The following is a 14821-nucleotide window of genomic DNA, read 5'->3' on the forward strand; positions in this document are numbered from 1 at the left end:
ATAAGGGCCTCATTAAAGGAAAGAATGGAGTTGGCTTTTTAGTGAAAATTGAAATGAAAGAAAGAATTAAGCAATTTATAGGTATTTCTGATAGAATAGCAATATTGGTCGTAGAATTGCCAGGCTACAAAAAAGAATGGACAATATTTCAAATATATGCGCCACACGAACTAGCAACAGAAGAAGATAAAAATTTGTTTTATAAAACACTCACCTCTACATTGGAGAAAATCAAATACGACAATCTTATAATAATGGGGGATTTCAATAGTCAAATTGGAGAATATACCGAACGAGAAAAAGGAATCATGGGCCCGTATAGTTATGGCAAGAGGAATGATAATGGTAACAGATTAATCAATTTTGCTTTCGAATTCAATCTTACTATTACAAACACACTTTTTAAGAAAAACAAAAACAGAAAATGGACATAGGTCTCCCCTGATGCAACTACTTATAACGAAATTGATTTTATTCTTACAAACAGACCGCGAACATTCGAGAATATCGATGTCGTCAATAGTTTTAATTTTAGCTCTGATCATAGAATTCTAAGAGGAACTATGAAATCTAAAGAAACAAGATCCAGGTATATTAAAAAACCAAAAAGAGGAAGAATATCGCTACTGATTTCAGAGAACGTATTGGACGATTTTGAAAAGAAACTTAAACAAGAAATATACAACAATAAAGATGAAACTATACAAAATAAATATGATATTCTAGAGAAGAATTTAATTGAATTTAAGGATAAGTTAATTACACGTAAAGAAAAAAGGAATAACATTGGAAACGAAGCGTTGACACTATTGGATAAGAGAAAAGATTTGTTGGCTGATCGGAAAACTCATAAAAAAGAAATTCAAGACATAAGTAAAAAAATAAACGAAAGCATTAGAAAATATAAAAGGAAAGTGGCTACTGACACTATTATAGACCATATAGAAAAAACGGGTGGAGTGAAAAGGGCACAAAAATCTCTGGATCGTAACAAAAAGTGGATTCCTAGATTGTTGAATACAAAAACAGAAACGTGTCAAACATCGAGAGAACATATATTAGAAATCGCAACTAACTTCTACAGCTCCTTGTACGAAGATCACGAAATAGAAACAACAGATTTTTATTACAGAACGGCACAGTTTGAAGAACAAGTACCACCTATACTACAGAGTGAAGTCGAAAAAGCTATAAGATCTCAAAAAGACGACAAATCACCTGGAGAGGATAACATATGTAATGAAGTGATAAAAGGAACTCTTCGTAAAACAATAACACTAATAACAAATCTATATAATGAAATAATGAAGACAGAACAAATACCAAAACAGTGGACAGAAAATATAATTACATTACTTCATAAAAAAGGAGATACACAATTAATTGAAAACTATAGACCAATAAGCTTAATGCCCAACTTGTACAAAATATTTTCTAAAATTATTTTGAATAGAATAACCACAACATTAGATGAGTCGCAGCCAAGAGAACAAGCTGGTTTTAGAAACAAATTTTCAACGATAGACCATATACATGTAATTAAACAACTTGTACAGAAATGTAATGAATATAACCAACCATATTATTTAGGATTCGTTGATTACAGTAAAGCATTCGACTCTATAAAACACAACTCTCTCTGGAATGCTCTAAAAATACAAGGAATTAACCGCAAATATATAAATTTAATAAAAGAAATTTATAAAAACAATAGAGCAAAAATTAAATTGGAAAGATTAGGACGAGAATTTATGATCAACAAAGGTGTGAGACAAGGAGATCCGCTATCACCCAAACTATTTTCGGCTGTTTTGGAACAAATCTTTCGAAAATTAGAATGGGAGGATCAGGGAATAAACATAGATGGTCAACGCCTACATCATTTAAGATTTGCGGACGACTTAATTATTATTGCCCAAGATCCTAGAACGCTCCAAAAAATGCTACAGGATTTGACCCAAGAAAGCAAAATAGTGGGTTTGGATATTAACACTGAAAAAACCAAGATAATGACTAACAGATCACATGAACTTATAACAGTGGACCAAAATACTATCGAATATGTTGAAGAATATACGTATTTGGGCCAAATCATATCCCCCACAAACCTCATGGACAAGGAAATAGAGCAAAGAGTGGCAAGTTCTTGGAGAAGATACTGGTCTTTAAAAAATATAATGAAAACTAATGAGATCTCGCAAAAACTTAAGAGCAAAGTTTTCAATATGTGCATTACACCTTGCATGACATATGGGTGCCAAACATGGTCCTTAACAAAGAAAAATATACAAAAATTGAAAGTGTGTCAACAAAGCATTGAAAGAAGCATGTTAAAGATCAAAAGGAAAGACAAGGTACGACTAACACAAATCAAGAAGAAAACGAAATTAGAAAGGATAGACAACACTATAAAAAGATTAAAATGGCGATGGGCAGGACACACTTTGAGAAGCAATATTGATAAATGGACAAAAAATATTATAGACTGGTATCCAAGACAAGGGAAAAGAAATCAAGGAAGACAACCCATTAGATGGGAAGATGATTTAAAAAAAGTGGCTGGACCAACGTGGAGACGATCTGCTCTGGACAGATCACAATGGAAATTTCTGGAGGAGGCCTATGTCGGAAGACAAGCGAACGATGTAGAAGATTAAGAATATCACTTATATTAAATTATTACTTAGATAAGAATATTACTTAGATTATTATTACTTAGCTTAGAATATTACTTAGATTAGAATATTACTTAGTTTACAATATTATTTAGATTAGATTAGACTATATATATTGTATGAATCTTACATTGTTTGCAATAAAGGCTTATTCATTCATTCATTCATTCACATACATACTCTTTATCTATCGCTCCATAGAGTTTTTTTCGCCGAAATTGTAATGTGTGGACTGAGCCTTATGCTGACAAATTAAGTATATAAAGATGGTCTCATGCTGATCATTCATTGTTATATGTACGTTTCAGGAACCCTGCTCCCATAAGCGAGTGCGCAGGCAGTTGGATGAGGGCTCACCAGCTACCGTGGAGGTGTTCTCCGGTCTATATGTCAACGAGGCTGACTCGCTTGACAACGATGAAGTCACCAGCGAGAAGGTATGATTTAAATGAGCCCACTTCTTCATTATCCATACCCTAATGAGAGCAAGAACTTTTTTTTAATACTTATGTTAAATTATTTATTATTGCGTTAGTTAAAATACGTCACTAACTACATTAATCAAATTATCGCCAGTGTAAGGTTTGTATTTTTAGTGGTTTGGCTTTACCAACCATTTGGCGCGAAACTGGTGGGTCGTTTGGTCACGTGTTCCAAAAAAAGTTAATTGATTAACTATCAGGGGCGTGCATATCATATAGGCAATTAGGCAGTGCCTACCTAACCTAAATAAATATAATGTTAATTTAGTTTAATTTGGTTCTGTTATTTTATAACCAAACTTCTATTGAACCCCCACTCAAAAATTTTACTAAATACCTACGGTAAGCAATCTCCTGGCTTAACTTCGACTAGTTAAATGGAAAACCAAAGCACGCCCCTGTTAACAATATAATGTATTCGTATGAAATTAAAAGACCCACAAGGCCTCCGTGATTTCTCTGGTATTGCAAGTGTGGGCAACGGTGATCATGTGTCATTAATAATCGATTAATTACAATTTATATTTTTAACTAGCTGCCCCGACAGACGTTGTTCTGTAGATAATAAAAAAAAATACTGTTTTATAGGAATTTGCCAATAATATTTCAAAACATCAAGAATTATTTCGTAAAAAATGCTCCGTTGTTATAATGAAATTGTTTCACAGCGGAACTGTCAAACCGTGCGTCACTAAATTCTCTCATAGAAAATATGTCCATACAAAACAAATATTGAAAATAAAAATAATTATGGGTCCCAAATCGAAATAAAAACTATCCTATCTCTCAAGTTGGACCAAACTGCACTCCATGAAGTAATCCCCATTAAAATCTGTTCATTAGTTTAGGAGTCCATTGAGGACAAACATTGTGACACGAGATTTATACATATTAAGATTTTGATTTGACGCCATCTAACGCTTGTAACCACTAATCGCACTTCACATACTTTACAGAAAGAAGATGAAATCTGCATTTCGCATCGCAACTTCGCCATCGGTATCTGCGTAGCTGGAATCATATTGATGATATGCGTCATAGCTGCAATAGGATTCATTTTAGCAAAGAGAAGGAACCCTAAAACGTACTCCAGGACAGGCAGTTCTTTATACAGTGGCCCCTACACAAACACGGGTTACTCTCATACAAGCTAAAGTCGATCATTAAATACTTCATGCGTAGCATGTCGTTTGTAATAAGTTATTGTACTTTCGCCATTTAATCAAACTAATTCTTAATAGTACCAATAGATGGCGCTATTCAGCACACTTTTGATCTATAGTAGTGATTATAGACAACGAATTAATAAATTACAATAATTATTTTAACGTTGTGTTTGATAAAAAACGTTTCAGTCATTTTGTAAGTTAGTTTTATTTAATTTTAGGCTCTATACCATGAAAATTTAAATCGATTGTGATAATATTGCATTCCGTCCAGTAGTTTTAAGTGATTATAAAAGGTTGCCTAACAGGACGTAAATATATTAGAATAGATGCCATAATAATTGGCTATAACTTACTATGCTCAGATTAATTCTCTAGGGGAAAGAGATCTTAGTCAAAATGCAATATTTTAATGAAGCTTTATTTAAATATTTTATTTATGCTTTATCACTATGATTTGTATTTACTTTAAACGGTGCATGGTGGTGGGAAAATACGTTTAATATATGTGAAATTCAATATGAAATGGAACTCCTCAGTCTTTCTACAAGAATTGTTTGTCCATGTATGTCATATATTTGTTCAATAGATGGCACTATTATCCAAAACATATATTTGATTGTATATTTTATATAATATGACTACTAATAATGTAGTTTAACGCTTTTTTACAGAAATATTTATCAAATTAGAGTCTTAAGTTTGAGACACAAGTCAATTGTGATTTTAATAAAACACGTCATGTATGAGCTGTGGGTGTTCAATATTTCAAAGTTGACAGCTGTCAAACCTGTCAACAGTGTTACTAGATGCCATAAATATAAACTATTAACTAAGATCGCAATAAGTATCCGTCCATATAGGTGCTATATTTAATTGTGCTTGCTTTGCTTTAGTTGTTACAACGAATACTGATATGTGTTTCATAATTACTTCATTGTATTTAACATGTAATTTCACAACAATGGGGTTCTGGAACGATATCAGCAAGGTGTGTATACGAATTTTTTTAACAAATAAACTGACTTGAAAAACAAAATTGTGTTTAATTTCGTGTATAAGTCAGAATACAGAACGAACCATAAAGAGTTGTTGACCATGAAGTGTTGACCATCACGTTTATACGCAGCGCATTGTGTCTAAAATCCTCCCTCCTTCCCGCCCGCTCCTCGCCCCCCGCTCAGCTACCACCGCTCCATACATTATCGCGCGCGTCGGACAGTAGCAGTTCACAGTAGGGGGGTGCAACTTCCCTACATTGGCACATGAAAAAAATTTGGATTGAAAGTGCTGCCACCTATACTATTAGGTACGCTGCAACTTCACCACGATGGCGATAATTTAACATACATGATAGATGGATAGATGGAGCTAGTGATAGCAAAAACTCACTTAACTTACTTATTAAAGAATTGACTATCGTGTTGTAATCATTGAATAGTTCTCCTCATTTATGGGTCACTGCTGAACTTAATAAACAAATAATAATTTTCACCCACACAATACAAACATCAATATGCATTCAATACGGTCTACAACAACAGTAAAAACTGTAAATGTAATTAGCACCATCTAGCGACGACGGTACGCTAAGAGCGTAAAAATAACGCAGCGCCATCTCTTGGCCTGGGAACACTGATTTTACAAAATAAAAACATGAGTTGCACATCTATCTCTAATATAAAGTGTATTATCTATGGTTCACAGTTCACACTACTTCAAATTGGAGCGCGTCGATGGTTTTTAGTTTGTTCTGTATTCTAGGTTATAATAATGATCCCTTTTGGGGTTATCATAATGTGGTTATACTTATAATATGATGAATAACAGACATAAGTGTGACTCTACTAACGGCCGTTCCCAATATCCAGTCTATCTCCGGTTGTGGCCTACTTGAGATAAAAAATCGTTACTATCGTTGACAACCAGAGATAGAAGTTTGTATGGAAATTACAATTCAGGCGTCAATTCAGTTTATGCTCGAAAGCATGGGAGGGCTCAGATAGACAGCTTACCTACAGTGAACTGGCGATAAGAATGACTTATCGGGTATATTGCGACAGCTTCAGATTACTAACAGTAAAAAGGTAGTAATGCTCTATAGATCTCAGCCTAATACTTTGAAAATGCAAAACAAGCAACAATAACCCTACGGCCGGCATGATAATTTTAAGCTGCCTATATTGTTTTTTAGAGCATATAGAATTAAAGGTTCATAACTATGGTAATTGCACCCTCTTGAACATATTTCAATTTTGCATTGCCTTTCATTGTACCTCATTCCGCGACCTTCTCACGAGAGAACCCGATAGAAAACACAAGTTTCTTCTGGTCGATGAATTCATCGAGAGAGAACTGCATGGCCATATATAGCAGTATCCACATACCGCATCACCAGTACTTTTGTCGGCATAGTAATTAATGTTGCGGGTGTTCAACATATCATTGATATGCAGAAGAAACAGTGTAACAGATAGCACACAGCCTTGGGGCAATCCAGTGTTTACGGGCTTCGGGTTCGAGCAATAACCGTCAACAACGACCTGTATACTGCACCTTGTGAGGAAGCTGGAGGTCCACTTCAATAAAATCTAGGGAAGCCCAAATGATGGAGACATTTGAGAGAAACACCTTGTGCCATAAACGATCAAAGGCCTTCATAAATTCTTATATAAATATGATAGCAAATTAAAATATGCAGCTTTCATTATTTATTGTCATATATAGTTTTGTATTTTTTTTTTCTGGTTTGCTTTTGACTTTACTGATTATACATTTTGCTTATGTGAAGCTAGCAAATCAAACTTTAAGTCAAAGTGTAGCTCATGAGTTTAAGTATAGTTCGCACCAATTAAACACGGCTGATTTTCGAGAACAAATGCAGCTGTTAGCTTTTTAGGAACGTTTAACTACTTTTTTGACATACTAATACGTATATATCAATAAGATTTTCCAAAAATATTTAATAGATTCGACTCAGTTATCATTTTATAATTATATGCTTTATGTTGCAAAAGAATGTAAGCGTGATCACATAACATCAGGTGACCCGTACGCTCCTTCGTTCTTTTCTTCCATAAAAAAGGTATATTGGTAAAAAATACCCCTTTGAATTGAGCCCAAATCATTCATCATGAGAAATAATTAAGCTCAAAGTCACTCAGAGGACAATAAAGAGGGCTAAACTCAGAGTTTCCCTACGAGATTGAATCAGAAATGAGGAGATCGCGAAACTGAAATGGTATGGTCAAGGCACATAGTGCGACAAACAGATGACCGATGGAGCAGCAAAGTCCTCGAATGGTGACCCGTACCGGAAGACACAGTGTTGGTAGGCACAATACGGACCGACGATCTGGTCAAGATCGCTGGAAAACGTTGGATGAAGGACCGATCGTCATAGAGACCTTTAGGGGAGGTTTGTCCAGCAGTGGAAGTCTTCCGGCTTATGATGATGATCGCAATCTTGATCATCGAATTAAGATAAAAAAATGTATCTTTACAATGCACTAACGGTGCGGAGTCTGAACTCAATCTTTGTTACAAAATGCACTACTACACTGTAAAATGATAATACAACTGACAAAATGATCAGTCTTGGAGCCAATAGATACTATTTTTGATTTTCATTCTGAATACTGAATACGTATCAGCTGTTATCGCTCTCAGCTGCTGAGAGCTAACCCGCAATCCGTAGATACTGTTAATAAAGATATTTTGCCAATAAAGAACATAATAATATTATGCGTATATTTATATATTCGATTAATGTAAAAATCGTGGCACATCACTATACTCATGTGCCCGTCCATGAAGTATAACATTATCTGTATAACAGTAGTAAACTAAACCCTATAATTGGCGTTTCAACTAAAAAAACACGAAACTTCTTAGGCGTTAGTTGTCAAAAGTATCAAGCTATGTGTTCAACAATTTAACGTAGGGGTGTGAATTCTTGTGCTTATTTTAATTGAGCGTGTAGTAAAACAGTGGCACAATACAAGTGATGGTACAGTAGCGTAACTCAGCGCTAGGTTTGGTACATAAAAAAAGATTGACGACGCGGACGGCGCGGCGCAGTTAATTTAATTCGAACAGCGACCAGTCAATAGTTTTGCCTTTCCAAGAGAGCCTAGCGGCCGTGTAAAATGTGTGTTTGTTACCACCCGTAGATTCCAGCGCTCTAGTATGAAGTTACGCTAGAATTAAGACACCCTACAATCGATTTCCTGTTATATGTTTAAATGGTTAACTGGCAAAATTTTGTATCACGTTAAGTATTTTTCTTAATTTTAAGTAATTTTTTTTGCATGTTGATTTAGATTAGCCGAATAAAAGAGACTACTATAAATGTATACTGCATTCGATGCAATAATTAAATTACATGATTAAATAATCTTGGGAAATTTATTAGAATCACGGTCTTGTGAAAAATTAAATAATTAAACATAGCACTTTAATGTATGACTTTGACCTTGGTAGAGTCTGAACGGGTTAATAGACGTTGAAATACAATGTTTCAATGCAAATGGCCTAAAAAAAGTTACACAATGCTCTGATATACTCTATGTATGAAATTCCTTATCAAATTCAAATCCTAATGATAATTTTATCACGTTAATAACTTATCACCTCATTAATAAATATAATTTGAACAAATTTTAGTAACAAAATGTTTCTCCTAGTGTTCGCCGCATTTCTGATCGCTGTGTACTTCTACGGCACTAGAAATTTCAACTATTGGAAGAAGAAGGGTATAAAATATGATGAACCAATCATATTCTTCGGCAGTAACCTTACCCATATTATCAATAAGCACAGCTTGTCCGAGAGATTTGCGGAGCTACACAACAGGTACCCAGGGGAAAAATTCGTTGGATACTTCGAGTCGAACAACCCAGCACTTCTTGTGAGGGACCCTGAACTGGTAAAGACAATATTGGTAACAGATTTCAAGCACTTTCATCGTCGAGGTGTTAGCCCCCATAAGGAGGATAAAGAGCCTCTTCTAAAGAATTTGTTTACAGTAGACGGTGACGCTTGGAAGCTACTGCGTCAAAGAATGACTCCTGCTTTCTCGAGCGCGAAATTGAAAGCCATGTTTCCTCTTATCGTAGAACGAACAGAGAGGTTATTGAAAATTATTGATAATATCGCTGACACTGGAGTAGAAGTAGACGTAAGAGACCTGATGGCAAGATATACAACAGATTTCATCGGCGCGTGTGGATTTGGCATTGATTCCAAATCCTTGGATGACGAAAATTCAGATTTTAGAAAGCTAGGAAAACGTATATTTCAATATACAACCAGAGACATTCTAGTACACCTGCTAAAAAGAACATTCCCGAATTTTGATATACTTAAAAACCTGTACTTTTTCGCTCCCGAGATTGAAAAAAAAACTGTCTCCTTAGTGCAACAAATTATGAGGCAAAGGAATTATATGCCATCGGGTAGAAACGATTTTATAGATATGATGTTGGAGCTAAAGCAAAAAGGCAAAATGGTTGGAGAGTCTGTGGACAAGAGAAATCCTGATGAAACACCTAAAATTGTAGAGTTAGAACTGGATGACAAGTTATTAGCTGCTCAAGTGTTTATATTCTTTGCTGCTGGATTTGAAACATCGTCGTCTTCAAGTAGTTTCCTTCTTCATCAATTGGCGTTTCACCCAGATGAACAAGAAAAAGTACAAAAGGAAATTGACGATGTTTTGGCAAAATATGATGGCAAGCTTTCCTACGATGCTGTGAAGGACATGAAATATTTAGAGATGGCTTACAAGTAAGTAAATTAGTACCTAACTATTCCCTTTGGGATATAGACGACTCAGAGTACGACGACACGAATCTTTATTGTTGTCCAAGGGCCTGAGGGTTCAGGGTAGATTCGACAGATGACCTGAGGTCTGGCACGAACTTTTATCAGAAATATTAATTCTATTTTGGCTCTTCAGACAGGTAAGGTAACCAACTGCTTGCTTTTACTATAATAACCTTTTCCATAATAATTGTTGAATCCAGTTTTCCACGGTAGCTATACTGGGTTTTAAAAATGATCCCAAATGTTTTTCTGCCCCTTCGAGAATCTTGCAAACGGTATCCATATTGTTGAAATCACAATTTTGTGTAGCGGCTATCATGGCTTGTAAATATGGTCCCGAATCCATTCTCAGTAACCATGGGAACCTTCGAAATAATATACACAATATTGTTACGATGACAATTATTATGAAATTTGTAGAAATTTTGCACAGTGGCCAAATTGAATTTTACAAATAAGCTCAAATTCGTTTTACGTCGCGGTCGTTCAGAGAACCCTGATTGAAGATTCTCAGTCCTTCCATAGCTTTCTTTTGCCTTCATTCGTCATATGTGTAATTCAAAAACTATCAGTACAAGGAGCTGTACCCAAGAATAGTCGTATTTCCGCGTTATATTAGCTAAGATCATCAGTTATAGATAGCTAAGATGATCCGTTGGCCTAAATAGCTATTTATCATAAGCTTGGGTTTCCAGTAGGCCTATTGAGAACCGTAGGTATTAAGTACTTTGTACTTTCCCCGCGCATCGGTGCTGCATCGATTTTTATTTAAAATCACCGGGGAGTTTTTATTTAAAATGCGAAGATACTTTCTCCCTGAGCAATTGTATAATAATTTCTTTTATTTTTTAGGGAAAGCAATCGCGTCTTTGCTTCACCGGGATTTTTAATGCGCAAAACATCAACGAAATACACATTTCCTGGCACCGACTTAACAGTAGAACCCTACACTGGCATCGTGATATCAACTCAAGCTTTCTACGCTGATGAGAACTTTTTTGAAGACCCGAAGTCGTATAAGCCGTTGAGGTTCCATCCTGACAATGCTGATAAGTTGGCTAAGAGTATTTATATGCCATTTGGAGACGGGCCCAGATCTTGTATAGGTACGTATGAGAAGCACCTAGCATTCATCATCATCATCATATCAGCCGGAAGAGGTCCACTGCTGTACAAAGGCCTCACTCAAAGATCTCCACGATTATAGATATTGCGCTGCCCTCATCCAAAGTATTCCGGCAACCTTGACCAGATCGTCGGTCCATCTTGTGGGGGGCTTACCAACACTGCGTCTTCCGGTACATGGTCGCCATTCGAGGACTACCCCAACCGCCATCTATCCATCTAACTATGTGCCCTGCCTACTGCCACTTTGGTTTCGCAATCATTTCGGCTGTGTCGGTGACTTAGGTTCTTCTACGGTGTTCCTCATTTCTGATTAGATCTCGCAGGGAAACTCTAACTTTCAATTCTTTAATTTAAAAAACACCTTTATAAACAACATAATGCTTATAACTCATCATCTTGGATATGATTGGGACTTTTTAGCTCCCTTTTCCATTTTTGCTTATTATGCGGCGCACCATCCAACGACCACAGTCTTATCACTTGGCATTGATTTGGTCTAACCTGGTCGAAATACAAACATGATTTATAGTTGTGAGTTTATTATTTCATTTGTTTGTGTTATTGTTTGACGGTGTTAGTTAGGTTATTACGATGCAAAAAATAATTACTTCATTTTTACGGTACTTAACAGTACCTAATCAGATATAAACACAGTTCCATAAATTCTTAACTATTAATTCTAAACTCAAAAGCTTTTCGTACATTTGTTTAGCCACTTCTTGTTAAATATTTTTTCTTTTTAAATGAGATCGCCAAAATTGGGCCTAAACTGTACACAAATGCCACTTACATGAAAAAATACTAGATTTTTTTCTGATGTCTTATTTATTTTGATATTATTCACATCCCTATTTTTATACATAATAAGTTATGCTTAACTTTTTTTTTATTGAACACCAACTGCATTAGAGATCTAGTGCAGCATTAAATATACTTTTGTGGAGCAAATCTTTTCGTTGTTCCGTATTTGATACGTGAAGTATAACCTTTTTTGATGTGGAATAATCGTCATGGCACCTCACCAAAGTCATAATAATACTTATATCGGACTCCTACCGCCTAAAATCCCACGGTTTTCGTATCGTCGCCCGGTAGCTGGGCTGCAGAAACGCTTTCGCACACCCTTGACACGTGTAGTATAACCTAACCTAACCCTTTCAAAAATATTTTTTTCTTGTAAAACCCATAGAATTTAAAAAAAAATCTTTGAGAATCTAAATCATGAAATATATAAAATACATAAATTCATTAGGTAAGAATTATCGCTGTACAGCTTGGGCCCAAAGTAGATGGGAGTTTGGCGATCTCCTTTGCACGGCGGCCATTTTGAAGCCGCAATCTTGATTATTATTTATGTTTTTAAACTTTTATCATCTCGGAACTTTAACGTTGTAATTATTATGCTACTCACGATATAATAGTATATTAATTTAATGCCAATATTTCATTCCAATTGCATGAATCGTGATAGTGATGGCGTCATAATCATAAACTGATTTTTATTATTTATTGTTATAGCGGCAATAACACTTAAAATTTCAACTGTATATTTCGATTAATAACATAGGTATACCTTGCTGACAGTTATTTTTTGGTCTTATGAAACCACGATGCAAGTAAAATTTTGTTTCACAAAATAACTTTAATATCAGTAAAATAATCGAATAAAAAAGAAATTATTACAAATATTATATTTTTCATAAAAAAAATTTTTTTGTCAGGTGTGGGGTTCCAACCCACACTCCCTCTCTGGAACAAGAGCACAGAACAGAGCTCACTCAAATCTGTTAACCTAACTATTCCTACTGCTCGGCCTGCTGTCTTCTGACATGCGATCGATGGACGAAAAAAATTAGGCAATTTAGAGACTGCCGATGGAAGTGAAAACTTAGAACTATTAGTATTAAAATTTGAAATGTTATTGTTTTTAAAAACGTCGGCCGTATAAATACAGATATACTGCTTTAAGTATTTATTTCATGCATAAGATTTCACACATCCAAAAGTGTCTTAACTATATTATAATATATTTGTCATCAATATTTTTTTAATGATTTATTTATCGCGTGCGACAGTCTTATGCATATCGGTGACGTAAGTGAACCCATAAGATTTTCCAAAAATTGCCCAACGCGGCTAAAGTTTTCAACTTCTAAAATTTTGGGCGATTAAATAAGTTTTTCTTTTATAATAGAAATAGCAGAAATATAATGCTTAGTAGAAACTTAAAGAGTAATAATAATAAAACTATGTTTTCAGGTGAGCGTCTTGGGATCATGCAGTCTTTAGCCGGCGTTGCCGCTCTTCTCAGACATTTTTCTGTCTCTCCATCCAAAAGCACTAAGAGATACCCCTCTATAGATCCGACATCCACTATCATACAGAATGTTCTAGGCGGCCTTCCGCTTGCGTTGACAAGGAGAAAGAAAGTTCAGTAAATATTGAATGATTTATACCACGGCTGAGAGCGCTGAAATGAATACTTGCTGTAGTATTATTAAATCAAAGATCCAGTTTTATTATATGAAGTATTTTAAATAAAGTCCAAACTCAAAGCGTCCATTACACATATGATCACCACAGATAATGTTGCAAGAACCATACAGTTGTCTTAGCCACAGAGTAATAATGATAGTTAATACAGATCCACAACTACATTTTACAACATTTACTATATTCTCGCGTCTTTTAATGTATATATTATACGTGTTCTAATCTATATATATAAAAGAGAATGTATGTTTGTATGTTCCCTTAAAACCCCTAAACTATTCGACCGAGCCCAATGAAATCTTTTGTAATAGATTCATTGAAGCTCAAGGATTGTTTACATATATAGTTTGTCGTGTTGCGATCCCACCCACGCACTCACCCACGCATTTACATATCTCTCGAACCGTTTATTGACAGAACAATGTCTGTCGGGTCAGCTAGTTCTGCATAAAATAAAGCGAAAATACTTAAATCCCTATCTTTACAGTGATAGGTAAAACAAAACACTCATGTATTGGGGTGTTCTCAATATTGTTGTGTACATACGTACATCGACTCTAACCGACTTTTAAAAGAGGAGGTTATAAATTCATCGGAATAGTTTTTGATTGATTTGGGTACCGGACTCGTAGTACATTTGGTTTAGGAAAGTAGAAAATGTGGTGAAGTCGAACTGACATTACAATAAGCAACTAAACTCCCAATCGCCTATTAATAGGTCGTCAAAAAATGTCCGAGTGGCGTTATTATACGTATACATTAATTTATATAGATAACATTAACACATTCATTCAAATTAACACCTTATTTCTTGGCAGTAATGATGAAATTCTATATTGTATACGCTCTTAAGAATTTGATTTAAAGTTTGATTATGGTGCGATAGAGACGGACGCGAACACGAGACAAGAACATTTTGTTTTAATAATTGAGATGTAATTATTTAGCAAAATGATTAATAACGTCCAGTTAGTTACATGATTTTGTTAATTTAAAAGGGCACTTACCTGAAATACCACACTCCATCCTTTTAAAGTTTGGATATGCTGTT

General features: G+C 35.1%; 3 protein-coding genes across 7 annotated transcripts in view; 2 read left to right on the forward strand and 1 right to left on the reverse strand.

The window, feature by feature from the left end:
* LOC126968314 (uncharacterized) overlaps positions 1-14821 on the reverse strand; it is a 512088-nt gene that overhangs the window by 182499 nt on the left and 314768 nt on the right. The window lies entirely within an intron of this gene.
* LOC126968328 (cuticlin-4) overlaps positions 1-14821 on the forward strand; it is a 104445-nt gene that overhangs the window by 66921 nt on the left and 22703 nt on the right. For 2 of the 5 annotated variants that reach the window (XM_050813290.1, XM_050813286.1), the window contains 2 exons: positions 2984-3112; positions 4114-5362. The exons of 2 other annotated variants lie outside the window; for them this stretch is intronic. In XM_050813290.1, coding sequence (XP_050669247.1) covers positions 2984-3112; positions 4114-4311 — 327 coding nt within the window. In that variant the 3' untranslated portion in view covers positions 4312-5362. Of the gene's footprint in view, positions 1-2983; positions 3113-4113; positions 5363-14821 lie in introns of those variants that run through there. One more of the 5 variants, XM_050813289.1, reaches the window with a different exon arrangement.
* LOC126968319 (cytochrome P450 6B2-like) lies at positions 8996-13925 on the forward strand. The gene is made up of 3 exons (XM_050813269.1): positions 8996-10110; positions 11002-11255; positions 13537-13925. Exons 1-3 carry the CDS (start codon positions 8996-8998, stop codon positions 13713-13715), a joined length of 1548 nt encoding a protein of 515 aa, XP_050669226.1. The 3' UTR covers positions 13716-13925.

This window comes from Leptidea sinapis, chromosome 15 (genome assembly GCF_905404315.1).
Source record: "Leptidea sinapis chromosome 15, ilLepSina1.1, whole genome shotgun sequence".
NCBI classification, from domain to species: Eukaryota; Metazoa; Arthropoda; class Insecta; order Lepidoptera; family Pieridae; genus Leptidea; species Leptidea sinapis.

What these genes read in the sequence shown, in the direction of transcription:
- LOC126968319 (XM_050813269.1), top strand. Translation starts at nt 8,996, where the DNA reads ATGTTTCTCCTAGTGTTCGCCGCATTTCTGATCGCTGTGTACTTCTAC. An exon ending in TATTTAGAGATGGCTTACAA is followed by an intron (nt 10,111 to 11,001) that starts GTAAGTAAATTA and finishes TTTATTTTTTAG; the next exon opens with GGAAAGCAATCGCGTCTTTG. An exon ending in CGGGCCCAGATCTTGTATAG is followed by an intron (nt 11,256 to 13,536) that starts GTACGTATGAGA and finishes CTATGTTTTCAG; the next exon opens with GTGAGCGTCTTGGGATCATG.